Consider the following 27,556-nt stretch of genomic DNA (forward strand, 5'->3'; position numbering starts at 1 on the left):
CGTGGTGTTATGTGGAAAAAGACCAAAAGTGATCAGCACCTGAAAGATCACTTAAGGTTGGCTATGGCATCAGTTACACCAAGCTTACTGCAGGCTACATGGAACAAGGGGGAATATCATCTGGTGGTTGGTCGTGCAACCAGGCATTTCCATATTTTAATCTATTGAGGAAGTGATATTCAGTAAAAAAATTGGTACTGTCCTTAGGCAACATTGTAAGCCATAAATGTATGTAATATTAGTTTGCGAGTTGTAGTTAATTTATTTTGGTTATCTTCCCTCTGTACCTGCAGTACATATCATAATGTTGCAGCCATAAGTACCGTGTTGAATGTAGATATAAAATCCTGCTAATACCTAGAAGTGAAGAAAAAAATTATCGCTATTATCATAACCTTACAAATGGGATGTTTGCATATTAAAAATTTCATCATGTGCTTAAATTCTGTAAGAACATATTTGTAATAGTGTCATCATTTGTGTACACAAGAATTTTTTTTCTCCAGACATTGGTGGATGAAATGCCTACCCTTGAGACTCAGGTAAAGAAACAAGAACAAAAAGTGAAGCAAGTTCTCCCTGAACTATCAAAGGTCAAAGCTCTGACTGCAAGACTACAGGAAACAAAAGAAGGTATCTAACAAACTGTTACCTTTTTAGGTTTACAGTTATGAGCAAATCACACTACACACACTCACTAAACGCTCAGTATACTGAGTGAAAGAAATTGTTTAATTGGATAACCTTTGTATTGTCAAATAATTTGATCATTTTACAGAAAATTTAATTTTTTTGCGTTACGTGTAGTATCGGTTACGGATGCTTTCGAACTTGTTCATTGAAAAGATGTTTGTGGTGGATCCTAACTGGGACCGACTATGTAATTAAGATGTTATGCTCATATGTAGTAAGTTATTCAGCTGGGGCCAAAAAAATCGAGGCATACCATTTCTGCCAGTTTCGTGAACACAGGAGACCAGATGTGGAGATGCTTTTCACATAATTTGTATTTGGTGTTGTGCATATTGGATTTGAGGCTCCAAGTGTTTTAATAAGTTTTTTGTTGAATTAGTTTGGTATAACACAATAACCTGTGTATAATCCTGAGAAACATCACAAAAAATTGTATATACTCAAGATTGGCATAATCTAGTTGTGTTACTAAGCATGTCATAAATTTTACTGCACTAATCTATGTAGATTTTAAAAAGCAAACAGCTTGGCACTAGGTTGATCCATTTTTCCTTCCTTCCTTAGTTTGTGTATCCAGTAACATTTTTTCAAATACACTCCTGGAAATGGAAAAAAGAACACATTGACACCGGTGTGTCAGACCCACCATACTTGCTCCGGACACTGTGAGAGGACTGTACAAGCAATGATCACATGCACGGCACAGCGGACACACCAGGAACCGCGGTGTTGGCCGTCGAATGGCGCTAGCTGCGCAGCATTTGTGCACCGCCGCCGTCAGTGTCAGCCAGTTTGCCGTGGCATACGGAGCTCCATCGCAGTCTTTAACACTGGTAGCATGCCGCGACAGCGTGGACGTGAACCGTACGTGCAGTTGACGGACTTTGAGCGAGGGCGTATAGTGGGCATGCGGGAGGCCGGGTGGACGTACCGCCGAATTGCTCAACACGTGGGGCGTGAGGTCTCCACAGTACATCGATGTTGTCGCCAGTGGTCGGCGGAAGGTGCACGTGCCCGTCGACCTGGGACCGGACCGCAGCGACGCACGGATGCACGCCAAGACCGTAGGATCCTACGCAGTGCCGTAGGGGACCGCACCGCCACTTCCCAGCAAATTAGGGACACTGTTGCTCCTGGGGTATCGGCGAGGACCATTCGCAACCGTCTCCATGAAGCTGGGCTACGGTCCCGCACACAGTTAGGCCGTCTTCCGCTCACACCCCAACATCGTGCAGCCCGCCTCCAGTGGTGTCCCGACAGGTGTGAATGGAGGGACGAATGGAGACGTGTCGTCTTCAGCGATGAGAGTCGCTTCTGCCTTGGTGCCAATGATGGTCGTATGCGTGTTTGGCGCCGTGCAGGTGAGCGCCACAATCAGGACTGCATACGACCGAGGCACACAGGGCCAACACCCGGCATCATGGTGTGGGGAGCGATCTCCACACTGGCCGTACACCACTGGTGATCGTCGAGGGGACACTGAATAGTGCACGGTACATCCAAACCGTCATCGAACCCATCGTTCTACCATTCCTAGACCGGCAAGGGAACTTGCTGTTCCAACAGGACAATGCACGTCCGCATGTATCCCGTGCCACCCAACGTGCTCTAGAAGGTGTAAGTCAACTACCCTGGCCAGCAAGATCTCCGGATCTGTCCCCCATTGAGCATGTTTTGGACTGGATGAAGCGTCGTCTCACGCAGTCTGCACGTCCAGCACGAATGCTGATCCAACTGAGGCGCCAGGTGGAAATGGCATGGCAAGCCGTTCCACAGGACTACATCCAGCATCTCTACGATCGTCTCCATGGGAGAATAGCAGCCTGCATTGCTGCGAAAGGTGGATATACACTGTACTAGTGCCGACATTGTGCATGCTCTGTTGCCTGTGTCTATGTGCCTGTGGTTCTGTCAGTGTGATCATGTGATGTATCTGACCCCAGGAATGTGTCAATAAAGTTTCCCCTTCCTGGGACAATGAATTCACGGTGTTCTTATTTCAATTTCCAGGAGTGTAGAAGGATGAATTTTATCATTAAAGTAGGAAAGTTTTTGTAGTATATAAATACGTTAGGAGAAAGGAGCCTAATCATCGAAAAGCAGCAGCTTTGGGTCATTGACAGCGACACACAAAAAGGAAAGAAAATTTGCATGTGCACTTGCCCCTGCATAGTGCTAGCTGGACGCACATTGTCAGGATTACTGTTTAGCAGGTGAATTAGGGGGAGGTGGGAGTCAGGAAGAGGGCTTGTGTGTGGGTAGCTAGCAGCTTGGCAGGAGGCAGTTGGTTTGTTGGGTAGAAATAAGAGAGGGAGGAGTGACAGGTGCATGGTGTAGGCATGTGGGCAGATGTCGGAGCTGGGGGAAGCGGCGCATGTTTAAGGCGGTAAGGAGATATGAACTGGGAGGGCTGCTGGTACAGGAAGTGAGGAAACTGTCGGGTGGCGAAGAACCTAACGGGTTTTCCGAAAAGATAGGCTAAACATGGTTGGCGGCTGCGTGTTTGTTGCTGTTAGAAGTCGTTTAACTTGTCGCGAAATTGTAGTAGATATTTCCTGTGAGTTTGTCTGGGCAGAGGTTATTGTTGGCAACCGGAATAAAATAATAATTGGATCCTTTTACCTACCTCCCATTTCAGATGATACAGTTGCTGAAAGGTTCAAAGAAAACTTGAGTTTTATTTCAAAAAAGTACCCGACTTGTACGATAATAGTTAATGGTTACTTTAATTTACCCTCGATATGTTGGCGAAAATATATGTTTAATTCCAGAGGTACACATAAAATATCATCCGAAACTGTGCTAAACGCATTCTCTGAAAATTATTTCCAGCAGTTAGTTCATGAGACCATGCGAATAGCAAACAGTTGTGAAAACACACTTGACCTCTTAGCAACAAATAATCCTGAGTTAATAACGAGCACCAAAACCGATTCAAGGATTAGTGAACACAGGTTTGTCGTAGGGAGATTGAATATTGTAATCCCCAAATCCTCGAAAGATAAGCGAAAAATATACCTATTCAAAAAAGGAGATAAAAATTCACTTGACGCCTTCCTAAGAGACAATCTCCACCCATTCCATATTAATAATATAAGTGTAGACCAGGTGTGGCTTCAATTCAAAGAAATAGTATCGGCAGTAATTGAGAGGTTTATACCAAATAAACTAAAAAACGACTGAGCTTATCCTCCTTGGTACACCAAACGGTTTAGAACACTGTTGCAAAAACAACGAAAAACAACAAAACAAACTTGCCAAATTAAAACAGAAGCAAAATCCTCAAGATTGGCTATCCTTTACAGAAGCCCGAAACTTGGCGCGCAGTTCAATGTGAGACGCCTGTAACAGTTTCCACAATGAAACTTTGTCTCAAAACCTGGCAGAAAATCCAAAGAGATTCTGGTCATACGTGAAGTATGTTAGCGGCAAGAAACAATCAGTGCCTTCTCTGCGCAGTAGCAATGGAGATACTACCGAGGACAGTGCTGCCAAAGCAGAGTTACTAAACACAGCCTTCCAAAATGCCTTCACAAAAGAAGACAAAGTAAATATTCCAGAATTCGAATCAAAAACAGCTGCCAACATGAGTAACATAGAAGTAAATATCCTCAGAGTAGTGAAGCAACTTAAATCACTTAATAAAAGCAAGTCTTTTGGTCCAGACTGTGCTTCCTACTTATCATATACAACTGTTCACTCGACGAAAAATCCATAGCCAAAGACAAGTTGCACAGGTCACACCAATATTCAAGAAAGGTAGTAGGAGTAATCCACTAAATTACAGGCCCATATTGTTAACGTCGATATGCAGCAGGATTTTAGAAAACATATCGTGTTCGAACATTATGAATTACCTCGAAGGAAACGGTCTATTGACCCACAGTCAACATCGGTTTAGCAAACATCGCTGCTGTGAAACATAACTAGCTCTTTATTCACGTGAAGTGCTGAGTGCTATTGACAAGGGATTTCAGATCGATTCCGTATTCCTGGATTTCCGGAAGGCTTTTGACACTGTACCACACAAGCGACTCGTAGTCAAATTGCGTGCTTACGGAATATCGTCTCAGTTATGTGACTGAATTTGCGATTTCCTGTCAGAGAGGTCACAGTTCGTAGTAATTGACAGAAAGTCATCGAGTAAAACAGAAGTGATTTCAGGCATTCCTCAAGGTAGTGTTGTAGGCCCTCCGCTGTTCCTTATTTATATAAAAGTTTTGGGAGACAATCTGAGCAGCCGTCTTCGGTTGTTTGCAGAGGACGCTGTCATTTATCGACTAATAAAGTAATCAGAAGATCAAAACAAACTGCAAAAAGATTTAGAAAAAATATCTGAATGATGCGAAAAGTGGCAGTTGTTGACCCTGAATAACGGAAAGTGTGAGGTCATCCACATGAGTGCTAAAAGGAACTCGTTAAACTTTGGTTACACGATAAATCAGTCTAATCTAAAAGCTGTAAATTCAACTAAATACCTAGGTATTACAATTACGAGCAACTTAAATTGGAAAGAATACATAGAAAATGTTGTGGGGGAAAAGGCTAACCAAAGGCTGCGTTTTATTGGCAGGACACTTAGAAAATGTAACAGACCTAGTAAGGAGACTGCCCTCCCTACACTTGTCCATCCTCTTTTAGAATACTGCTGCGCGGTGTGGGATCCTTCCCAGGTAGAACTGACGGAGTAAATCGAAAAAGTTCAAAGAAAGGCAGTACGTTTTGTATTATCGCGAAATATGCGAGAGAGAAAAGATACAGGGTTTGGGCTGGAAATCATTAAAAGAAAGGCATTTTTCGTTGCGACGCAATCTTCTCACTAAATTCCAATCACCAACTTTCTCCTCCGAATGCGAAAATATTTTGTTGACACTGACCTACATAGGGCGAAACGATCACCACGGTAAAATAAGGGAAATCAGAGCTTTTACGGAAAGATATAGGTGTTCATTCTTTCCGTGCGGTATAAGAGATTGGAATAATAGAGAATAGTGAAGGTGGTTCGATGAACCCCCTGCCAGGCACTTAAATGTGATTTGCAGAGTATCGGTGTAGATGTAGATGTCGAAGTAGATGGTGTGGGGACAGGAAGTTAATAAAGATTGAAGCCAGGAAGTAGTGAAGGATGTGGTGCAAGGATAATTCTCATCTTCATAATTCAGAATAGATGTTGGTGGAGGGAAGGATCCAGATGGCAAAGTGTGTGAAGCAGCCATTGAATTCAAGTAAGTTATGCCACTGGTTGTTCAACTTTGCTTTTGGCCACAGTTTGGCAGTGGCCATTTATTACAGTGGACATCTTTTTGGGTGCCATACTGACATGAAAAGGTGTGCAGTTATTGCAGCAGAGTTTGTGTGTGACACAGCTACTAACACAGGTGACCCTTCCTCTGATGGCGCAGGCGTCTGATGGGGCAGAACCGTGCTGGCTAGATAGATTCAGCAGGCCTTGCATCTGGGGGTTTCACATGCGTATGATCCAACAGGTTGGCAGCTGCAGTGGTATACAGATGGACTAGGCTGTTGTATAGGTTGCGTGGGTGATGGAATCTCTTTCGGAGGGGTGTTCAGTCGACGGCTTAATAATTTTGCTTTCCAATGAGTGGTCTCATTTAATCGTAAAGAATTTTATAATTACATATTTCAGTTTTATCATAGCACTGTAAATTTGCTTAAAGTCTCCAGCTTCCAGTTTTTTGTAGTATTTTGGGTTGTTGAAAGTATCTAGGCATCAATGTATTGCATGCTTATCAAAATGCTATTTCTATGTAACACTCTAAAACATTTCAGTAAGGCATTTTGTGTTCAATTATAAACACTGTTTTAGTATCCCCTCATAATGATTACCTCATTTGATTGGTTATGCAAGTTGGTATTAGTATGATTATTATTTCAGCTTCAACATTTTGTATTTAATTTGCTTAGCATTTCCATAAAGAAATTGTATTTAGTTATGAAGATCTTCTATTCTTCGGGATGATGTTCCAGCTGAAGTAATGTTCCTGTCTTTTCGCTAAGAGTGCTGTAGAAAACATCATTTACAAATATACCAATAATTTTTAATGTTTTGCTTCATATAATGTGCAGAAACTAAATAAAAATATTTTTTTTTATTTTTGTACTCCATTTGAATATAGAAACTAAATTATTATAGTTTAGTCAATGAAGGAAAATTAGGGAAAAATTTGTGTAGTCAAAAATTTTGCGTACAGTGGTGGGATGTGCCAGTGCTATGAATAACTTACTAAAAATACCCACTGATGGGGTGTAAATGGGAGGGAGGGGTTAAAGGTAACTTTTTATGTTATTCAAGAAACTCAAAAAACACTGGTTCTGAAGAACGTCTCCTAGTATAAAATAAAACTGCGTTAAATTTCCTTCAAAGAAGGTTCTATTCATTTTTTCTCTAATGCTAATAGTGACCATATTGCATGGGCCAGAAAAGTCTCTGATTATTAAAAATAGTGTTTCTCCTTTCTTTTTTTAGTGCCTTTGTCCCGCACTTCTGTGGGATCAGCACAATCACTTCATGGGGTGGGTGAATGCTCTTCCTGTCACCACATGGCACAACCCCCACCCCCTATATGTACCCCAACAGCCTGTGTAGATTTACTCATGTAGAAGTTTTATAAATGTTTGAGAATCATGTAACTGAGGCAGGACTCGAGTACCAGCCCAGTATTCACCTAGTCAGTGGGGAAATAGCCTAAAAGCCACATCCAGGCCAGCTGGCTTACCCACCCTTGTCGTTAATCATCCAACACCCATGGTTATCCCGGTAGGTATTAAAAATAGTTTCCTTGATATAAAATTAATGTTTATCATTAAGTGAAGTGGGTTAAGAAAAAATGTTAAATGTATGTATCCCATATAAATGCAGTAGAGTTTTACCAAGGGATAAATGGTGTTCCTGGGTGTAATAGGTGGAGGATGTGAGGGTGGAGTGTATGATTGTGAGATAATGGAAGACACTGGATTGTGGTCATGCATTTCCATCCTCCTAGGTCTGCAAACGGAAGACCGACCAGTTTCACAAAGTGTGCTATAACATTATGTGGAATACAGATAAGAGTTATTAAGAAATGCACATGGACAGAATCTGTGTGAATCTCTGCATACTGTTCTATGCTCTAGACAGGATGGCAGCTGTATCATTCTTCTGGGAAAATCAAATTCCCTCGCCATGAGTGCTGCTTGCTTTTCAGTTTACAAACACTGTGTCTTTGCTAAATTTTTTGTCCAGTTCCCTTATGTGAGGAGACAAAATAACTTCACTGACCTCCTGTTTGTATGTGAATTTATTAGTAGTTTATCGGGTATGTATTTGGAGTTGTCAGACGAGTTATTATGTAAAAACATCCAACTGCTGGAACTGTTAACTGCCTACCACACTGAAGAACCTGTCTCAAGTGTATCATGCTGCCAGAATGCATTTGTCAATGCTGATTTCCATATCTCCATTATTAATGGCTGGGATATTATACAGCCTGCAAAATATTTATTTTGTGCTCTTTCATTACTTCACCACCAAGTGACAATAGGTTACATGGCTTTACAACACTGTCGATAATGGACAGCAGCAAAGTGCCACATTTATTGATCTAGTCCCTTTCTCACCAACACACTACATAGGTTGCTGACATCACACTTAACAAATGAAGAACTTCTCAGCCATTTTTACATATTTTACATGAAAGCTCATGTAACAACTGCAAATAAACACTTAATTAATGAGTTATATGAAAAGATAGATTACTGCTTATTGTAAAAATGACATGTGAAGTTGCAGACAGGCACAATTAAGACACTTAACACACACACACACACACACACACACACACACGCGCGCGCATACCATTCATTCACACAAGCAAGCACACCTCACATACATAAGACTGCCAACTCCTCCTGAGCTGCTGTAGTTTGCAGTTACGATAATTAGCAATCTGTCTCCTTGCATTGTTGATATTCCTACATGGAGAGTCCGTTGTTTAATTAATGAATTGAAAATGGCTCATCTGTATAAAAATAAGCCAGTGAAGCTGTTTTCTCCTCACATAAGAGAACTGGACAAAATACCAGAGAGGTATTGTCTGTCTGCAAACTGAAAACTGAGCAGTGCTTTTAAAATTGCCTTTCACGAAAGACTGCTACAGCTTCCATATAGGACTGCTGAGAATCAATTTGCCCTCTAGCAATGTACTGCAGTGTGCAGAGTTACGCAGATTCTGTCCATACGCATTTCTTATGTTAGTATTACTAGCAATACCTACCTGTATTCCATGTAGTGTTAACACATTTTGCGAAAAATAAACCCTTCTGGGCATGTTGGTGCAATTAGTGGGGTAGAAAGAGTGGGATCTCACCTGCTCACTCTTCAGTTTGCAGACCTATGAAGTACAGTATGCTACACAACAATAGTGACGTAACTTCCCTTGTGCTTAAGATATGCCCCACCTCCCCTCCCATAACCGTTCCAGCCTGTCGCACCACAGAACATAAATTTCTCTCTTAATATGATTCTGCTGCACTTAGATGTGGTACACAAATTTAACATTTGTTCTTAAACCACTTCGTGTAATGATAAACGCTAATTTCATACCACTGAAAAATTTTTAATAACTTCACCATTTTTGTCTCCTGCTACAAGGAAACTATTAGCCCTAGAGAAAAAAATGAATAGAGACTTTTTGCAATAAATTCGATTTCGTTTAATTTTGTATGGGAAAAATGTTTGCTAGAAGTCACAGTTTGAGTTATTAAAAAAAAACGTAAAAAAGTACTGTTAAATATACCCCACCACTACAGTTCCACCCTGTCAGTCAGGATTTTTAATATGTTGTTCATGGCACTCCCTCTTTCCACAGCACAAAAATTTGTGACTACACGAATTTTTTCACTATACGGCCTTCCTTGGTCTTGGTTGGGTTATTAAGAGGCTCGGCTATCTAAGTAGTTTACAAAAGTGGTGTCTCTTCTATTGTTGCATATTTTTGCAGCTTATGATGATGCCTTAGAAAAAGCACAGAAAGTAAATGTGAAAGTGGAATCTATTAATCTACAAATAGAAGGTGAAGTTGGTAAAAAAGTTGACACAGCCCGCAAACAGCTTGATGAAAGTAAAAAGAAACTAACGAAAAAACGCCAGGATATAGGGAAAACAAATGGACTACTTAAAACTGCTGAAAGGTAAGTGGCAGTAAACATTGTGTGTTAGATAACATCAAAATCAATTTATGAAACTATGAAAAGTTTTTCTTTTATTTGGGAACAAATGTGTCACACGTCCCAAACTAAAATCAATATGGATAAACTTTATTTACTTTAATTACAGTTATTCTAAGTAAATATCAGTGCATCTGGTCCCCCTGGGGCATCGAGACTCCTGGCAATGGCCATCCTGCCAGGTGGCCTCTGCTGCAGTTCGGTGGCGCCCTTGTGGAGGGCCCATGGTCAGAGTGGGTGGCATGAGGGCAGATGACACACGATAAAGCATAGTCCATCATCTCTCGCTGGTGGTGAAACACGAGCAAACTCTAAGCGATCATGAGCTCAATTCAATGCACAGAAGTACGACCCCAAATTGTTCCCTTCCCTGGTCACACCATGGAAGGAATGTCAGGCTAACGATGGCAGCAGATCTTATTCACCCTGCTACCTTGTATGTTCAAGAGCTGATGGGGCATCTTTCATGACGATGAAGCCTCAGTTTTTTTGTTGAGCATTTAGAGAAAAAGTTCAAGAAGGTGGAGGGCTTGTCCACAATGAGATCTGAGGTCAGTCTTGATCAAAACAGCATCCTCTGCCCAGTCACGGGAGTTAGTCACTTGTGACAAGCAGATGTTTCTGTAACCATCATGCCCTGTAAGAGCTTAAATATGGTCCAGGGTATCATATTTAACAGAGACCTTCTTTTACAGTCCGCCGATGAGCTGCTTGCCAATTTAGAGCAGCGAGGTGTACATTCCATCCAGCGTGTCCACCGGGGTCCGAGGGATCCCGAGAAGGTCAAGGTGATGGTGTACAGCTGTGATGTAAAGCCCTATATCCCTCCCCTGATGCAGTGCCTTAAGTGCTGGAAGTTTGGCCATATGTCGTCCCCCAGTGTCACATGCATCACAAGGCGGATGCCCATTACACCCCAGTACACAATGTGTCCCACCTCCCATCTGTGTCAACTGCGGAGAATACCATTCGCCTTGCTCTCCAGACTGCAGGATTCTCCAAAAAGAAAGGAAAATAATGGAGTAAAAGACCCTGAACCAACTGACCTACAATGAGGCTAAGAGAAAATTTGAATGCCTGCATCCTGTACATAAGACGTCGTCTTGCACTGCTGCTACAACAGTTCTGACCCCATCAGCTCTGCCATCCCCTGCAACCTCTCAGTTGGAAGACTACACCTACCCCCTTGATGGAGGGGGGGGGGGGGGGGGGGGCATTCCCTCCGTGTTGCTCCCACACCACTTACTTCAGAGCAGCAATACCCCCCCCCCTTTCCCCCAAACCATCTGGGATGTCTACCCCACTTCTAAGCCAGATAAGCGTAAGTCTTCTTTGGCTTCTCTCGCTAGGAAGGGGTCCCATGGGTCACTCCCTTCCACGTTTCTGCTAGTGGGAAAGGAGACACCTGCCAGTGGTTGTGAAGAGCTCAAAAGCAGCTGGTCGTAGGGATTCATGCTCGTCCTCAACCCCAGAGATTTAGTCAGTGAAGTCCTCCCAGCCAGGGAAACCCAAGGAACAGTGAGAGAAATCCGAAAAGAAGACCCTTAAGACGAAGGTAATAGTGGTGGCACCCACACCACCACTACCTACAAGCTCTGTGTCTGAGGATGCGGTGGAGATTCTGCTGTCTGCTAAGAACCTAGATCTTGCAAGACCCTCAGACACAATGGATATAGACTGCGAAGGCAATATGTCGTTGGCAACAGGTGACCCTGAGGCGGAAACTGCCTCACAGAATGTTTCACGTCTTTCCAGTCTCATGATCACGTAATCATCCAGTGGAATTGAGGCAGTTTTTTCCACCGCCTGGCTGAGCTATGGCAGCTGTGAAGCTTTACACCTGCTTTCTGCATTGCCCTTCAGGAAACCTGGTTCCTGGCAATGCGGACCCCTGCCCTCTGCGGCTATAAGTGATATTACAGGAACCGTATCAACTATGATAGTGTGTCAAGTGGAGTTAGCGTTTATGTCTGAAACACAGTCTGTAGTGACACTGTGCCTCTTCAAACCCCTCTTAAAGCAGTGGCTGTCAGAATAAGGCAGACGCAAGAAATAACTCTTTGCAGTGGGGAAACTTTCACCTCTGCTGTCATCGTTGAACCTCCCACATTCGCTGACATCGATGTGATGGTGGAGCAGGTGACTGCAACAATTCTTTCTGCAACAGATAACATGATCCCTCACTCTTTAGAGTGCCCCCCAGCGTAAGACAGTCCCTTGGTGGCTAGCGGGAGTAGCTGAAGCAATTAAGGAGCGTCTGCGAGCTTCACAGCGGCATAAGTGGCACCCTTCCCTGGAGTGCCTTATGGCCTTTAAACAGCTCATTGCCCGTGTCCACCAGCTTATCAAAAGATGGAAACAGGAATGTTGGAAGAGATAAAATCTCGATCGTTGAGTGCTATACATCACCTTCCCAAGCCTGTGCAAAGATAAAGCATCTTTTCGGGTACCAGACCCCAACAGGTGTTACCATAAATGTTGTGTTACCTACTGACGCAAACGCAATTGCCGAGCACTTTGCTGAGCACTTCACTGGAGCCTCTGCATGGGAGAACTACCCCCCAGCCTTTTGCACTCTCAAATGCTGGCTGGAAGGGAAAGTCCTCTCATTCTCTACATGCCACAGTGAATCTTGTAACACCCCATTTACAGAGTGGGAGCTCCTTAGTGCCCTTCTACATTGACCCAACACAGCTCCTGGGCCTGATCAGATCCACAGCCAGATGATTAAATATCTCTCATCTGACTACAAGCGACATCTCCTCATCTTCAGCTGGATGTGGTACGATGGCGTCTTTCCATCGCAATGGTGGAAGAGCACCATCAGTCCGGTGCTCAAACTTGGAAGAAACCCGCTTGATGTGGATAGGTATTGACCCATCAGCCTCACAAACGTTCTTTGTAAGTTGCTGGAACCTATGGCGTGCCGGCAGTTGGGTTGGGTCCTGGAGTCATGTGGCCTACTGGCTCCATGCCAGGGTGGCTTCCACCAAGGTTGCTCTACCACTAATAATCGTGTGTCCCTAGAGTCTGCCATCTGAACAGCCTTTTCCAGACCCTAACACCTGGTTGCCGTCATTCTTTAGTTATGTAAAGAATACTACATGACCTGGCAACAATGTACCCTTGCCACATTGTGTGAATGAGGTCTTTGGGGCCTGCTTCAGAGTCTTATCCAAAACTTCCTGTCACTCTGTTCTTTCCGTGTCCAAGCTGGTGCCTTCCATAGTTACCCCCTCCCCCCCCCCTCCCCCCCCCGTCATATCCAGGAGAATGGAGTCCCGCAGGGCTCTGTATTGAGTGTCCCTCTATTTTTAGTGGTCATTTACGGTCTAGCAGCAACTGTTGAGCCCTCCGTCTCACTTCCTCTGTATGCAGACATCTTCTGCATTTTGTACTGCTCAACCAGTACTGGTGTTGCTGAGCATCGTCTACAGGGTGCCATCTACAAGGTGCAGTCATGGGCTCTTAACCCATGGCTTCCAGTTTTCCACCCTGAAGACATGTGTTGTGCATTTCTGTTGTCATCGTACTGTTCATTGGGAACCAGCACTTTACCTTAATGACGATCCACGCACTGTAGTAGAGATTCTTAGGTCTGGTTTTCGATGCTTGTTTGACTTGGCTTCATCATCATCAGCTTAAGCGGAAGTGCTGTCAGCACCTCAATGACCTCCGCTGTTTGAGCGTTACCAACTGGGGTGCAGATCACTCCACACTGCTGAAGCTCAGCTAAGTCCCACATTGACTATGGGAGTGTGATTTATGGTTCGGGGGCACCCTCAGCACTGAGTTTACTCGACCCATCATTGCACCATTGCGGAGTTCGACCAGCCACAGGAGCTTTTAGGATGAGTCCGGTGTCAGGCGTACTGATGGTGCCTGGAGTCCCTCCATTGAAGATCAGACGTGCACAACTGCTTGCCAGTTACATCGCAGACATTTGTAGCTCTCCTGAACATCCTAATTACCATCTTATGTTCCTAACCAAGGTGATTCACCTCCCACACAGGTGGCCCAGGTCAGGGCTAAAGATTGCGGTTCGCGTGTAATCGCTTCTGTCTGAACTGGAGGCCTTCCCTCTACCACCTCTCCTCGAGGTCCAGTCACATACACCTCCATGGTGTAGCTGTACGCCGAGGCTTTGCCTGGACCTTTCGCGTGGCCCTAAGGACTCCTTTAACCCTGCAGCTCTCCCCTGTCGTTTCCTCTTGATTCTTGAAGTTTTCCGGGGCTCTGAAGTGGTTTATACCAACGGCTCAATGGCTGATGGTAATGTTGGCTTCGCCTTTGTCCACAGAGGCCATATTTAACAACATTCCTTTCCCAATGGCTGCAGTGTATTCACTGCCGAGCTGGTGGCCATATCTTGTGCACTTCAGTATATCCTCCGTTCATTCCCCGAGGATTCGTTTCTTCTTTGTACTGACTCCTTGAGCTTATTTATTTATTTATTTCGAGTCAAAAACATTACAACAATATTTACAATATATACAATATAACAAATCAGGTCAAATCATAAAAGAACAAACTAAACGGTATTAGCCCAAAATTGTGCAACGGCAGCAGCATTGTCTGAAACATCAACAAGCTCTTGTGTGGAACATGATACAGGACATCTAGGACAGTTAATTAAATGTTTGGTTGTCTGTTCTTCTCCGCAGTCACACAAGGTGGAAGATTCCTTCATGAAGCCCCATTTAAACAGATTGTCCTTAGTTCGTCCGACGCCACTCCTGAGCCGATTTAGAGACTTCCACACTGTCCAGACTTGATTTCCACCAGGAGGAAGGGTCTCGGAAGGAGTCATCCAATCATTACTGTCAGATTTTGCTGTCCACTGAGATAGTCTGGCTGCTCCAGTCCGACCGGTGAGGGGTGTAGTAGTTCTCATGAAGCTCCTCCTAGATTTGAGTCTACTAATTGGTGGCTGGTATCCATGTAGCAGGTGATCGGTGTTATGATCTGCTTTATGTCTCTCAAGTTTGGCTGCGACTTCACGCCTTATGTCTGGAGGAGCAATACCTGCTAGTTTATGGAGTTTATCAATAGGTGTAGCTTTGAGGCATCCCGTTACTGTCCTGCAGGTTTCGTTCAGGGCCACATCAACCTGCTTTGCATGAGATGACTTGTACCATACAGGACATGCGTATTCAGCTGCGGAATAGCACAAGGCCAAGGCTGATGTTCTTAGTAGTTTGGGATCTGCACCCCAAACGCTGCCAGTGAGCTTCCGCAGGATGTTGTTACGAGCAGCAACTTTCTGCTTAGTGTTAGTGCAGTGTTTTCTGTAGGTCAACGTTCGATCTAAGGTGACACCCAGATATTTGGGGTAGAAACAATGTTCAAGCTCTTGATCTTCCCAAACCACTGTAAGTTTTCTATAGGCCTCTCGATTGCGTAGGTGGAAAGCACAAACTTGAGTTTTAGCAGGGTTCGGTCTTAAGTTATTGACTCTGTAGTACTCAGATAGGTCCTTGAGAGCAACAGTAAGCTGGTTTTCTACTGTGTCAAAATCTCTGGCTTGTGTGACTAAGGCAAGATCATCTGCATAGATGAAACTCTTTGTAAGAGAAGGTTGAGGCTGGTCATTTGTAAATATGTTGAACAATATGGGGGAAAGGACACTACCCTGAGGCAAGCCATTCCTTTGACTTCTCCATCTACTCTTTCTTCCTTGGAACTCCACATAGAATCGCCGGTTTTCCAAAAGTGTCTGCACAGTTCTGGTGAAATTAATGTCTCTAGTGATGTAGTAGACTTTGTGCAATAATTGTCGATGTTGAATGGTGTCATATGCTGCTGTGAGATCCACGAAGACAGCCCCGGAAATGTATCCTTTTTCATATCCCTCTTCAATATGTTCAGTCAGGTTAAGGACTTGTGCTGTACAATTCTTTCCAGGTCGGAAACCTGCTTGTTGAGGTATGAGTTGTTTTTCAACAATGGGAGTGAGTCTATTTAGCAACATTCTTTCATAGATTTTATACAAATGGCAAAGGAGCGAAATCGGTCGGTAGTTCTTGGGATCAGCTGCACCCTTTCCAGGTTTTAGTAAGGGAATAACTTTAGTTTTCCTCCAGATGGCAGGGATCTGTTTCCGCTTCAGACAACCATTATAGAATTGCAGAAGCCATCTTTCCGTGATGGGACCAAAATGTTTAATTTGCTCAATCATTAGGTCGTCTAGACCAGGCGCTTTACCATTTTTGCATTTCTGAATTGCGGTTCTGAGTTCTTGTAAGATGAAGTCATTTGATAGAAGATGAAGTCATTTGATAGATGGTTGTTTTCACGTTCAGGTTCTCTTTTGAGTTTTGTTCTATCTTTAGAACAATTGACCCTTCCATTCTGAACTAGATGATGAGCAATTTGATCTGGTGCAATGTTTGCATGGCCATGATTGTGGACAGGGTCGTTGTTCAGGCGTCGCAGCAACTGCCAGGCTTTCTGACTGCTTTTAGACATATCAAGGTTCTCGAGTAACTCTATCCATCGTTCTTTTTTGGATTTGGCTAAGGCTGAGGATAAATTTTGGCCAGCAGTTAAGGTTTCAATGCTGTAAGGATTATCATTGAAAAGTTGGATATAGTTATGTAGATGCTTCACGGATTCTTCTGTCAAGCCAGGTATGTAGTTAACTCGACAGCCTCTGGGAGTTGAGAGTCTTGAGCATCTTTTCACGGCTTCTACAAACTCATCATAGTTGGAAACTGAGGGTTCTATGCGTGAAACTTCTGAGTCAAGGAGGTCAGCAAACTTCTGCCAGTCTGCTTTCTTGAAATTGTATCGCCTTCGGAATGATGTGATTCTAGGAGTAATGGCTGCAAACACTTGGCAGCCTATGGGGCGGTGTTGAGTATTTGGTATCGGATTTAGAACAGTTTTTCTGCATTGGTGAGCTATGTTCTCGCTAACAAAAATTAAGTCGGGGTTATACCCACGTTTCCAACGCCCACTGTTAAAAGATGGTGGGAGTTTATTATCATGGACAAGATTAAGATGGTTGGTATCAGCCCAAGTCAAAACTGCTTCACCATTACTGTCGTCCTCAACATAACCCCAAACACTGCTATGACTATTGAAATCTCCAACAATAAAGTGAGCTTGTTGATTGGTGTAGTTGTCTGTAGGTGAAAATTGGAAATCTGCTCCTGGGGGTTTGTAAATTGACGACACAATACAACCATTCAGTTCTACAGACAGTATTTCAATATTGTTGAATTCTGTAAGTGAGGTAGAGAGAACAGCTATATCGTTCCTCACAAAGATAGCACTGCCATATTGTCTATGGGGTCGCTCAACTGCCAGTTTCATCCCAAGGATTTTTGGTCTTCTCATGGTGTCATCTCGATGGGTTTCTTGTATACATTAAATATCACACCTAGGTTCCTTGGCAATATGTTGCAGGAGTTCTTCTTTGGCAACAGACAATCCTTCTATGTTGATTGATACGATCACAAGGTGAGGTCTTGATAAAGACCTTTGGTTTCCATTCATAGTGAAACCTATAATGCAATGCTTGAGCTGCCTACAAGCTATCGACCAGTGCTACCCTTGCCACCCTCTGGTAACGTCCATTCAGGAGTCCATCTATGCCCTGGAACAGTCCCACCGTTCCGTGGTGTTTGTGTGGACCCCAGGACACGTTGGAATCCCCAGCAACGAACTTGCCGTCAGGCTGGCCAAACAGGCTACGCGGAAATCGCTCCTGGAGATGGGCATCTCCAAACCTGACCTGCATTCTAACTTATGCCTCAGGGTTTTTCGGGTCAGGGAGACGGAATGGCGTAACAGTACACACAACAAACTGCATGTTATTAAGGAGACTATGATTGTTTGGGAGTCGTCCGTGTAGGCCTCTTGCAGGGAATCAGTTGTCCTCTGCCAGCTTCGCATTGGCCACACTTGGGCGACCCACGGTTACTTTCTGTGCCATGACGACTCACCTCAGTGTCAGTGCAGCGCCTGGTTGACAGTGGCTCATATTCTGGTGTACTGTCCCACTTCGACTGCCCAGCAACGAAATCTTGGATTACTGGACTCGTTGCTGCTCATTTTATCTGACAACACCTCATTGGCTGATTTAGGTGTGTGTTTTATTCGTGAGGGTGGGTTTTACCATTTAATCTAAGTTTTAACACATGTCCTTCGGCCCTCTGTGTCCGCCACCGTAGTGCTTTTAGGGTGTGTGCTGTAGAGTGGCTGGCTTTTCCTTTTTATTCTCATGGTCGGCCAACCACTGTTATCTGATTTCTTGTTTTACTGTCTTCTGTTTCTACCATCTTTCTGTTGTTTCTTTGTCCTCTTTTGTTCCTTTTAGTGTTCGTTGCCTTTCATTCATTCTTGTTCTTATTCCTTTCTTTTCGTTTTGTGTGATGTGTCTCGTCTGTTTTATTCTCACACTTGGGGCATTTTTTTTTTTAATTAGGAAGAAGGGACTGATGATATCGTAGTCTGGTCCCTTCTCCCTTCTTTCAAACCAACCAGCCTATGTGCAATATAACATCTCTGTGTTATTTACAGTGTTGCAGACAACAGACTATTAAAAAGCTGCAGTATGGTTTAAAAAAAAAAAGACCTGATTGGAACTTTTCAGATTTAAAAGGGAAAAGAGTAGTTTGTAAATATTGTTCGAAGGAATACAGACAGGCACATTACAACAAAATCGAGTTAGTACACTCGAAATTGGACTATGGAAGCATAGTTTACTCCTCTGCTCGGCCGTCTATTCTTCGGCGTCTCGACTCTATCCACCACATTGGATTACGTTTAGTGTCTGGAGCTTTTTATGCCAGCCCTGTGGAAAGCCTTTATGCTGAGACTGCTGAACATCCACTGTCCAATCGGCGAGCTGTCCTTCTGAGTCGATATGCTACCCATCTGTCTTCCATGCCTATTAATCCGTCCTATGACATTTTTTTAGACGCCTCCTTGGATTTAGGGTATGCAGGCCGCCCTTCCTCCCTACTACCGCCTGGAGACCGCTTCCATCAACTGCTCCATTCTCTTTCCTTCCACTTTCCTAAACTTTCTTGACAACTGTGGGTATAGCACCGCCTTCGCTCTGTCCCCGGACCTGCCTGCTCCGTGACCTTTGTCAGTTTCCCAAGGATGGTGCCCCTTCTCTTGTTTATCATTGGGCATTTGCTGCTCTATGCGCACAAATGAAGGAAGCCACATTTATTTACACTGATAGCTCAAAAACATCGTTTGGTGTTGGGAGTGCCTATATTGTTCGCGACACCCCAAATCAATTTCGGCTTCCCGACGAGTGTTCGGTTTATACTGCGGAGCTTTACGCTGTTCTCCAGGCTGTCCAATCCATCCGTCACCATCAGCGGATACAGTATGTTATCTGCTCAGATTCTCTCAGCTCTCTCCTCAGTCTCTCAGCTCTCTCCTCAGTCTCTCAGCTCTCTCCTCAGTCTCTCGGCTCTCTCCTCAGTCTCTCGGCTCTCTCCTCAGTCTCTCGGCTCTCTCCTCAGTCTCTCGGCTCTCTCCTCAGTCTCTCGGCTCTCTCCTCAGTCTCTCGGCTCTCTCCTCAGTCTCTCGGCTCTCTCCTCAGTCTCTCGGCTCTCTCCTCAGTCTCTCGGCTCTCTCCTCAGTCTCTCGGCTCTCTCCTCAGTCTCTCGGCTCTCTCCTCAGTCTCTCGGCTCTCTCCTCAGTCTCTCGGCTCTCTCCTCAGTCTCTCGGCTCTCTCCTCAGTCTCTCGGCTCTCTCCTCAGTCTCTCGGCTCTCTCCTCAGTCTCTCGGCTCTCTCCTCAGTCTCTCGGCTCTCTCCTCAGTCTCTCGGCTCTCTCCTCAGTCTCTCGGCTCTCTCCTCAGTCTCTCGGCTCTCTCCTCAGTCTCTCGGCTCTCTCCTCAGTCTCTCGGCTCTCTCCTCAGTCTCTCGGCTCTCTCCTCAGTCTCTCGGCTCTCTCCTCAGTCTCTCGGCTCTCTCCTCAGTCTCTCGGCTCTCTCCTCAGTCTCTCGGCTCTCTCCTCAGTCTCTCGGCTCTCTCCTCAGTCTCTCGGCTCTCTCCTCAGTCTCTCGGCTCTCTCCTCAGTCTCTCGGCTCTCTCCTCAGTCTCTCGGCTCTCTCCTCAGTCTCTCGGCTCTCTCCTCAGTCTCTCGGCTCTCTCCTCAGTCTCTCGGCTCTCTCCTCAGTCTCTCGGCTCTCTCCTCAGTCTCTCGGCTCTCTCCTCAGTCTCTCGGCTCTCTCCTCAGTCTCTCGGCTCTCTCCTCAGTCTCTCGGCTCTCTCCTCAGTCTCTCGGCTCTCTCCTCAGTCTCTCGGCTCTCTCCTCAGTCTCTCGGCTCTCTCCTCAGTCTCTCGGCTCTCTCCTCAGTCTCTCGGCTCTCTCCTCAGTCTCTCGGCTCTCTCCTCAGTCTCTCGGCTCTCTCCTCAGTCTCTCGGCTCTCTCCTCAGTCTCTCGGCTCTCTCCTCAGTCTCTCGGCTCTCTCCTCAGTCTCTCGGCTCTCTCCTCAGTCTCTCGGCTCTCTCCTCAGTCTCTCGGCTCTCTCCTCAGTCTCTCGGCTCTCTCCTCAGTCTCTCGGCTCTCTCCTCAGTCTCTCGGCTCTCTCCTCAGTCTCTCGGCTCTCTCCTCAGTCTCTCGGCTCTCTCCTCAGTCTCTCGGCTCTCTCCTCAGTCTCTCGGCTCTCTCCTCAGTCTCTCGGCTCTCTCCTCAGTCTCTCGGCTCTCTCCTCAGTCTCTCGGCTCTCTCCTCAGTCTCTCGGCTCTCTCCTCAGTCTCTCGGCTCTCTCCTCAGTCTCTCGGCTCTCTCCTCAGTCTCTCGGCTCTCTCCTCAGTCTCTCGGCTCTCTCCTCAGTCTCTCGGCTCTCTCCTCAGTCTCTCGGCTCTCTCCTCAGTCTCTCGGCTCTCTCCTCAGTCTCTCGGCTCTCTCCTCAGTCTCTCGGCTCTCTCCTCAGTCTCTCGGCTCTCTCCTCAGTCTCTCGGCTCTCTCCTCAGTCTCTCGGCTCTCTCCTCAGTCTCTCGGCTCTCTCCTCAGTCTCTCGGCTCTCTCCTCAGTCTCTCGGCTCTCTCCTCAGTCTCTCGGCTCTCTCCTCAGTCTCTCGGCTCTCTCCTCAGTCTCTCGGCTCTCTCCTCAGTCTCTCGGCTCTCTCCTCAGTCTCTCGGCTCTCTCCTCAGTCTCTCGGCTCTCTCCTCAGTCTCTCGGCTCTCTCCTCAGTCTCTCGGCTCTCTCCTCAGTCTCTCGGCTCTCTCCTCAGTCTCTCGGCTCTCTCCTCAGTCTCTCGGCTCTCTCCTCAGTCTCTCGGCTCTCTCCTCAGTCTCTCGGCTCTCTCCTCAGTCTCTCGGCTCTCTCCTCAGTCTCTCGGCTCTCTCCTCAGTCTCTCGGCTCTCTCCTCAGTCTCTCGGCTCTCTCCTCAGTCTCTCGGCTCTCTCCTCAGTCTCTCGGCTCTCTCCTCAGTCTCTCGGCTCTCTCCTCAGTCTCTCGGCTCTCTCCTCAGTCTCTCGGCTCTCTCCTCAGTCTCTCGGCTCTCTCCTCAGTCTCTCGGCTCTCTCCTCAGTCTCTCGGCTCTCTCCTCAGTCTCTCGGCTCTCTCCTCAGTCTCTCGGCTCTCTCCTCAGTCTCTCGGCTCTCTCCTCAGTCTCTCGGCTCTCTCCTCAGTCTCTCGGCTCTCTCCTCAGTCTCTCGGCTCTCTCCTCAGTCTCTCGGCTCTCTCCTCAGTCTCTCGGCTCTCTCCTCAGTCTCTCGGCTCTCTCCTCAGTCTCTCGGCTCTCTCCTCAGTCTCTCGGCTCTCTCCTCAGTCTCTCGGCTCTCTCCTCAGTCTCTCGGCTCTCTCCTCAGTCTCTCGGCTCTCTCCTCAGTCTCTCGGCTCTCTCCTCAGTCTCTCGGCTCTCTCCTCAGTCTCTCGGCTCTCTCCTCAGTCTCTCGGCTCTCTCCTCAGTCTCTCGGCTCTCTCCTCAGTCTCTCGGCTCTCTCCTCAGTCTCTCGGCTCTCTCCTCAGTCTCTCGGCTCTCTCCTCAGTCTCTCGGCTCTCTCCTCAGTCTCTCGGCTCTCTCCTCAGTCTCTCGGCTCTCTCCTCAGTCTCTCGGCTCTCTCCTCAGTCTCTCGGCTCTCTCCTCAGTCTCTCGGCTCTCTCCTCAGTCTCTCGGCTCTCTCCTCAGTCTCTCGGCTCTCTCCTCAGTCTCTCGGCTCTCTCCTCAGTCTCTCGGCTCTCTCCTCAGTCTCTCGGCTCTCTCCTCAGTCTCTCGGCTCTCTCCTCAGTCTCTCGGCTCTCTCCTCAGTCTCTCGGCTCTCTCCTCAGTCTCTCGGCTCTCTCCTCAGTCTCTCGGCTCTCTCCTCAGTCTCTCGGCTCTCTCCTCAGTCTCTCGGCTCTCTCCTCAGTCTCTCGGCTCTCTCCTCAGTCTCTCGGCTCTCTCCTCAGTCTCTCGGCTCTCTCCTCAGTCTCTCGGCTCTCTCCTCAGTCTCTCGGCTCTCTCCTCAGTCTCTCGGCTCTCTCCTCAGTCTCTCGGCTCTCTCCTCAGTCTCTCGGCTCTCTCCTCAGTCTCTCGGCTCTCTCCTCAGTCTCTCGGCTCTCTCCTCAGTCTCTCGGCTCTCTCCTCAGTCTCTCGGCTCTCTCCTCAGTCTCTCGGCTCTCTCCTCAGTCTCTCGGCTCTCTCCTCAGTCTCTCGGCTCTCTCCTCAGTCTCTCGGCTCTCTCCTCAGTCTCTCGGCTCTCTCCTCAGTCTCTCGGCTCTCTCCTCAGTCTCTCGGCTCTCTCCTCAGTCTCTCGGCTCTCTCCTCAGCCTCTCGGCTCTCTCCTCAGCCTCTCGGCTCTCTCCTCAGCCTCTCGGCTCTCTCCTCAGCCTCTCGGCTCTCTCCTCAGCCTCTCGGCTCTCTCCTCAGCCTCTCGGCTCTCTCCTCAGCCTCTCGGCTCTCTCCTCAGCCTCTCGGCTCTCTCCTCAGCCTCTCGGCTCTCTCCTCAGCCTCTCGGCTCTCTCCTCAGCCTCTCGGCTCTCTCCTCAGCCTCTCGGCTCTCTCCTCAGCCTCTCGGCTCTCTCCTCAGCCTCTCGGCTCTCTCCTCAGCCTCTCGGCTCTCTCCTCAGCCTCTCGGCTCTCTCCTCAGCCTCTCGGCTCTCTCCTCAGCCTCTCGGCTCTCTCCTCAGCCTCTCGGCTCTCTCCTCAGCCTCTCGGCTCTCTCCTCAGCCTCTCGGCTCTCTCCTCAGCCTCTCGGCTCTCTCCTCAGCCTCTCGGCTCTCTCCTCAGCCTCTCGGCTCTCTCCTCAGCCTCTCGGCTCTCTCCTCAGCCTCTCGGCTCTCTCCTCAGCCTCTCGGCTCTCTCCTCAGCCTCTCGGCTCTCTCCTCAGCCTCTCGGCTCTCTCCTCAGCCTCTCGGCTCTCTCCTCAGCCTCTCGGCTCTCTCCTCAGCCTCTCGGCTCTCTCCTCAGCCTCTCGGCTCTCTCCTCAGCCTCTCGGCTCTCTCCTCAGCCTCTCGGCTCTCTCCTCAGCCTCTCGGCTCTCTCCTCAGCCTCTCGGCTCTCTCCTCAGCCTCTCGGCTCTCTCCTCAGCCTCTCGGCTCTCTCCTCAGCCTCTCGGCTCTCTCCTCAGCCTCTCGGCTCTCTCCTCAGCCTCTCGGCTCTCTCCTCAGCCTCTCGGCTCTCTCCTCAGCCTCTCGGCTCTCTCCTCAGCCTCTCGGCTCTCTCCTCAGCCTCTCGGCTCTCTCCTCAGCCTCTCGGCTCTCTCCTCAGCCTCTCGGCTCTCTCCTCAGCCTCTCGGCTCTCTCCTCAGCCTCTCGGCTCTCTCCTCAGCCTCTCGGCTCTCTCCTCAGCCTCTCGGCTCTCTCCTCAGCCTCTCGGCTCTCTCCTCAGCCTCTCGGCTCTCTCCTCAGCCTCTCGGCTCTCTCCTCAGCCTCTCGGCTCTCTCCTCAGCCTCTCGGCTCTCTCCTCAGCCTCTCGGCTCTCTCCTCAGCCTCTCGGCTCTCTCCTCAGCCTCTCGGCTCTCTCCTCAGCCTCTCGGCTCTCTCCTCAGCCTCTCGGCTCTCTCCTCAGCCTCTCGGCTCTCTCCTCAGCCTCTCGGCTCTCTCCTCAGCCTCTCGGCTCTCTCCTCAGCCTCTCGGCTCTCTCCTCAGCCTCTCGGCTCTCTCCTCAGCCTCTCGGCTCTCTCCTCAGCCTCTCGGCTCTCTCCTCAGCCTCTCGGCTCTCTCCTCAGCCTCTCGGCTCTCTCCTCAGCCTCTCGGCTCTCTCCTCAGCCTCTCGGCTCTCTCCTCAGCCTCTCGGCTCTCTCCTCAGCCTCTCGGCTCTCTCCTCAGCCTCTCGGCTCTCTCCTCAGCCTCTCGGCTCTCTCCTCAGCCTCTCGGCTCTCTCCTCAGCCTCTCGGCTCTCTCCTCAGCCTCTCGGCTCTCTCCTCAGCCTCTCGGCTCTCTCCTCAGCCTCTCGGCTCTCTCCTCAGCCTCTCGGCTCTCTCCTCAGCCTCTCGGCTCTCTCCTCAGCCTCTCGGCTCTCTCCTCAGCCTCTCGGCTCTCTCCTCAGCCTCTCGGCTCTCTCCTCAGCCTCTCGGCTCTCTCCTCAGCCTCTCGGCTCTCTCCTCAGCCTCTCGGCTCTCTCCTCAGCCTCTCGGCTCTCTCCTCAGCCTCTCGGCTCTCTCCTCAGCCTCTCGGCTCTCTCCTCAGCCTCTCGGCTCTCTCCTCAGCCTCTCGGCTCTCTCCTCAGCCTCTCGGCTCTCTCCTCAGCCTCTCGGCTCTCTCCTCAGCCTCTCGGCTCTCTCCTCAGCCTCTCGGCTCTCTCCTCAGCCTCTCGGCTCTCTCCTCAGCCTCTCGGCTCTCTCCTCAGCCTCTCGGCTCTCTCCTCAGCCTCTCGGCTCTCTCCTCAGCCTCTCGGCTCTCTCCTCAGCCTCTCGGCTCTCTCCTCAGCCTCTCGGCTCTCTCCTCAGCCTCTCGGCTCTCTCCTCAGCCTCTCGGCTCTCTCCTCAGCCTCTCGGCTCTCTCCTCAGCCTCTCGGCTCTCTCCTCAGCCTCTCGGCTCTCTCCTCAGCCTCTCGGCTCTCTCCTCAGCCTCTCGGCTCTCTCCTCAGCCTCTCGGCTCTCTCCTCAGCCTCTCGGCTCTCTCCTCAGCCTCTCGGCTCTCTCCTCAGCCTCTCGGCTCTCTCCTCAGCCTCTCGGCTCTCTCCTCAGCCTCTCGGCTCTCTCCTCAGCCTCTCGGCTCTCTCCTCAGCCTCTCGGCTCTCTCCTCAGCCTCTCGGCTCTCTCCTCAGCCTCTCGGCTCTCTCCTCAGCCTCTCGGCTCTCTCCTCAGCCTCTCGGCTCTCTCCTCAGCCTCTCGGCTCTCTCCTCAGCCTCTCGGCTCTCTCCTCAGCCTCTCGGCTCTCTCCTCAGCCTCTCGGCTCTCTCCTCAGCCTCTCGGCTCTCTCCTCAGCCTCTCGGCTCTCTCCTCAGCCTCTCGGCTCTCTCCTCAGCCTCTCGGCTCTCTCCTCAGCCTCTCGGCTCTCTCCTCAGCCTCTCGGCTCTCTCCTCAGCCTCTCGGCTCTCTCCTCAGCCTCTCGGCTCTCTCCTCAGCCTCTCGGCTCTCTCCTCAGCCTCTCGGCTCTCTCCTCAGCCTCTCGGCTCTCTCCTCAGCCTCTCGGCTCTCTCCTCAGCCTCTCGGCTCTCTCCTCAGCCTCTCGGCTCTCTCCTCAGCCTCTCGGCTCTCTCCTCAGCCTCTCGGCTCTCTCCTCAGCCTCTCGGCTCTCTCCTCAGCCTCTCGGCTCTCTCCTCAGCCTCTCGGCTCTCTCCTCAGCCTCTCGGCTCTCTCCTCAGCCTCTCGGCTCTCTCCTCAGCCTCTCGGCTCTCTCCTCAGCCTCTCGGCTCTCTCCTCAGCCTCTCGGCTCTCTCCTCAGCCTCTCGGCTCTCTCCTCAGCCTCTCGGCTCTCTCCTCAGCCTCTCGGCTCTCTCCTCAGCCTCTCGGCTCTCTCCTCAGCCTCTCGGCTCTCTCCTCAGCCTCTCGGCTCTCTCCTCAGCCTCTCGGCTCTCTCCTCAGCCTCTCGGCTCTCTCCTCAGCCTCTCGGCTCTCTACCCTGTCCACCCTCTGGTCCGCCGGATTCAGGACTGCCTTCACTTGGGGGGTCTCTCTGTGGCGTTCCTCTGGATCCCAGAACATGTTGGTATCTGTGGAAATGAGACGGCCGATATAGCGGCCAAGGCCGCAGTTTCTCTTCTTCAGCCAGCTATTCGCATGATTCCCTTCGCCGATCTACGGAGTGTTTTATGTCGTCGTGTTGCTCTTTTATGGCACGCACATTGGTCGACAGTTCCCAATAATAAATTGTGGGACGTGAAAGCTCTTCCCTGTGCTTGGACCTCTTCCTCCCGAACTCATCAGGAGGAGGTAATTTTAACTAGACTCCAGATAGGGCACTGTCTTTTTAGCCATTGACATCTTCTAAGCGGCGATCCTCCCCCACTCTGTCCCCACTGCTCTCAACTGTGGACGGTGAGACACCTTTTACTTGAGTGCCCCTATTTTACTCCGTTACGCACCCGTCTGCAGCTGTTGCCTGATATATCTTCCATTTTAGCAGATGACACGCACTCAGCCGATCGCGTTCTCGAGTTCATTAGTGCCAGCGAGATGTCAGTCATTTGAAGCTCTTTTTGGGGCAAACAACCCCTCTTCTATAGTAGGTTTTTAAGCTTTCCTTCTGTTTTTGGTTTCGCCACTTTTTTGAGTTTTGCTCCCATTGCTGCTGGTTTCCAGTTTCGTTTTTTTACCTTTTCCTAAGTCACAGACCGGGCGCTAATGACCGTAGCAGTTTTTGTGCGCTAAAACCATAACAAAAAAAAATGGAGTGCTTAAGTTAGACACAGCAATTGAGTAAAACTTTTTTAATGTTTTGCTGTAGTATAGTACATTAAAAAATACTACCTATACACTAGCTACTTAATGTAAACTATACTTTATTTCAAAAATTACTTCTGAACTTCAGAGCTGCTCTCATTTTTTATTACATACTATCCCAAGAAGTGACTTCATTCAAGATGCAGAAAGTTACGTTTACAGTCCAGTTCATTTCCCTTACTCACTGTCTTAACAATTTTTTCAACTTGGTTACCCAACCACTGAAGCAGTGTTGCAAAACACCTTTTCCAACACAAAATAGCAGCTTAAAATATTTTTTAAGTGCCACTTAACAATTAATCTTTTAGAATGCACAAATTCGTGGGCATTTATGAATTTTGGGCATTGGCCCAGGCATTTATCCTGGGCATTTGCCCCAACTTATAAATGCCCAAGCATTTTACACCACTATCCCTCTGCCTTTCACCCCCTGTTAGTCTGAGGGTTAGTATAGGCCCGAGGTATTCCTGCGTGTCGTAAGAGGTGACTAAAAGGTGTGTCACACGTTTCGGGCTTTGTGATGATCCCCTGTTGGGTTTGACCTCAATCTTCCTAAATTTTTCAAAAGAGTGAACCAATTGAGGAACGGTGCCTTACATGGTGCACCGTGTCCATCATGCATAGAGATCTTTAGCCCACTTTCTTATTATCACTTTTCAGTCCCACTCATTCTCCATCTCTTGGATGAGGACATGTTCCTGGGTGCGTTATCCACCATGCACTATGCAGTGCTGCTTTCTGCGTCGACGATGACCATGGACTTCTTAGCACCTTATGCCAGCATGGTAGCTAGTCGGCAGTGGTGGAGCCACCATGTACCCTGTTGGTTGTAGCCCCCCTGACCACACAGGG

The 27,556-nt window shown here is 48.3% G+C and overlaps 1 protein-coding gene across 1 annotated transcript in view; it reads left to right on the forward strand.

The window, feature by feature from the left end:
• The window catches only part of LOC126183265 (structural maintenance of chromosomes protein 4-like), a 251,337-nt gene that overhangs the window by 158,592 nt on the left and 65,189 nt on the right, over positions 1-27,556 (forward strand). The window contains exons 14-15 of the mRNA XM_049925088.1: positions 507-633; positions 9,693-9,882. Of these exons, the coding sequence (XP_049781045.1) occupies positions 507-633; positions 9,693-9,882 (317 nt within the window). The remainder of the gene's footprint in view (positions 1-506; positions 634-9,692; positions 9,883-27,556) is intronic.

This window comes from Schistocerca cancellata, chromosome 4 (assembly GCF_023864275.1).
Source record: "Schistocerca cancellata isolate TAMUIC-IGC-003103 chromosome 4, iqSchCanc2.1, whole genome shotgun sequence".
Taxonomy (NCBI): Eukaryota; Metazoa; Arthropoda; class Insecta; order Orthoptera; family Acrididae; genus Schistocerca; species Schistocerca cancellata.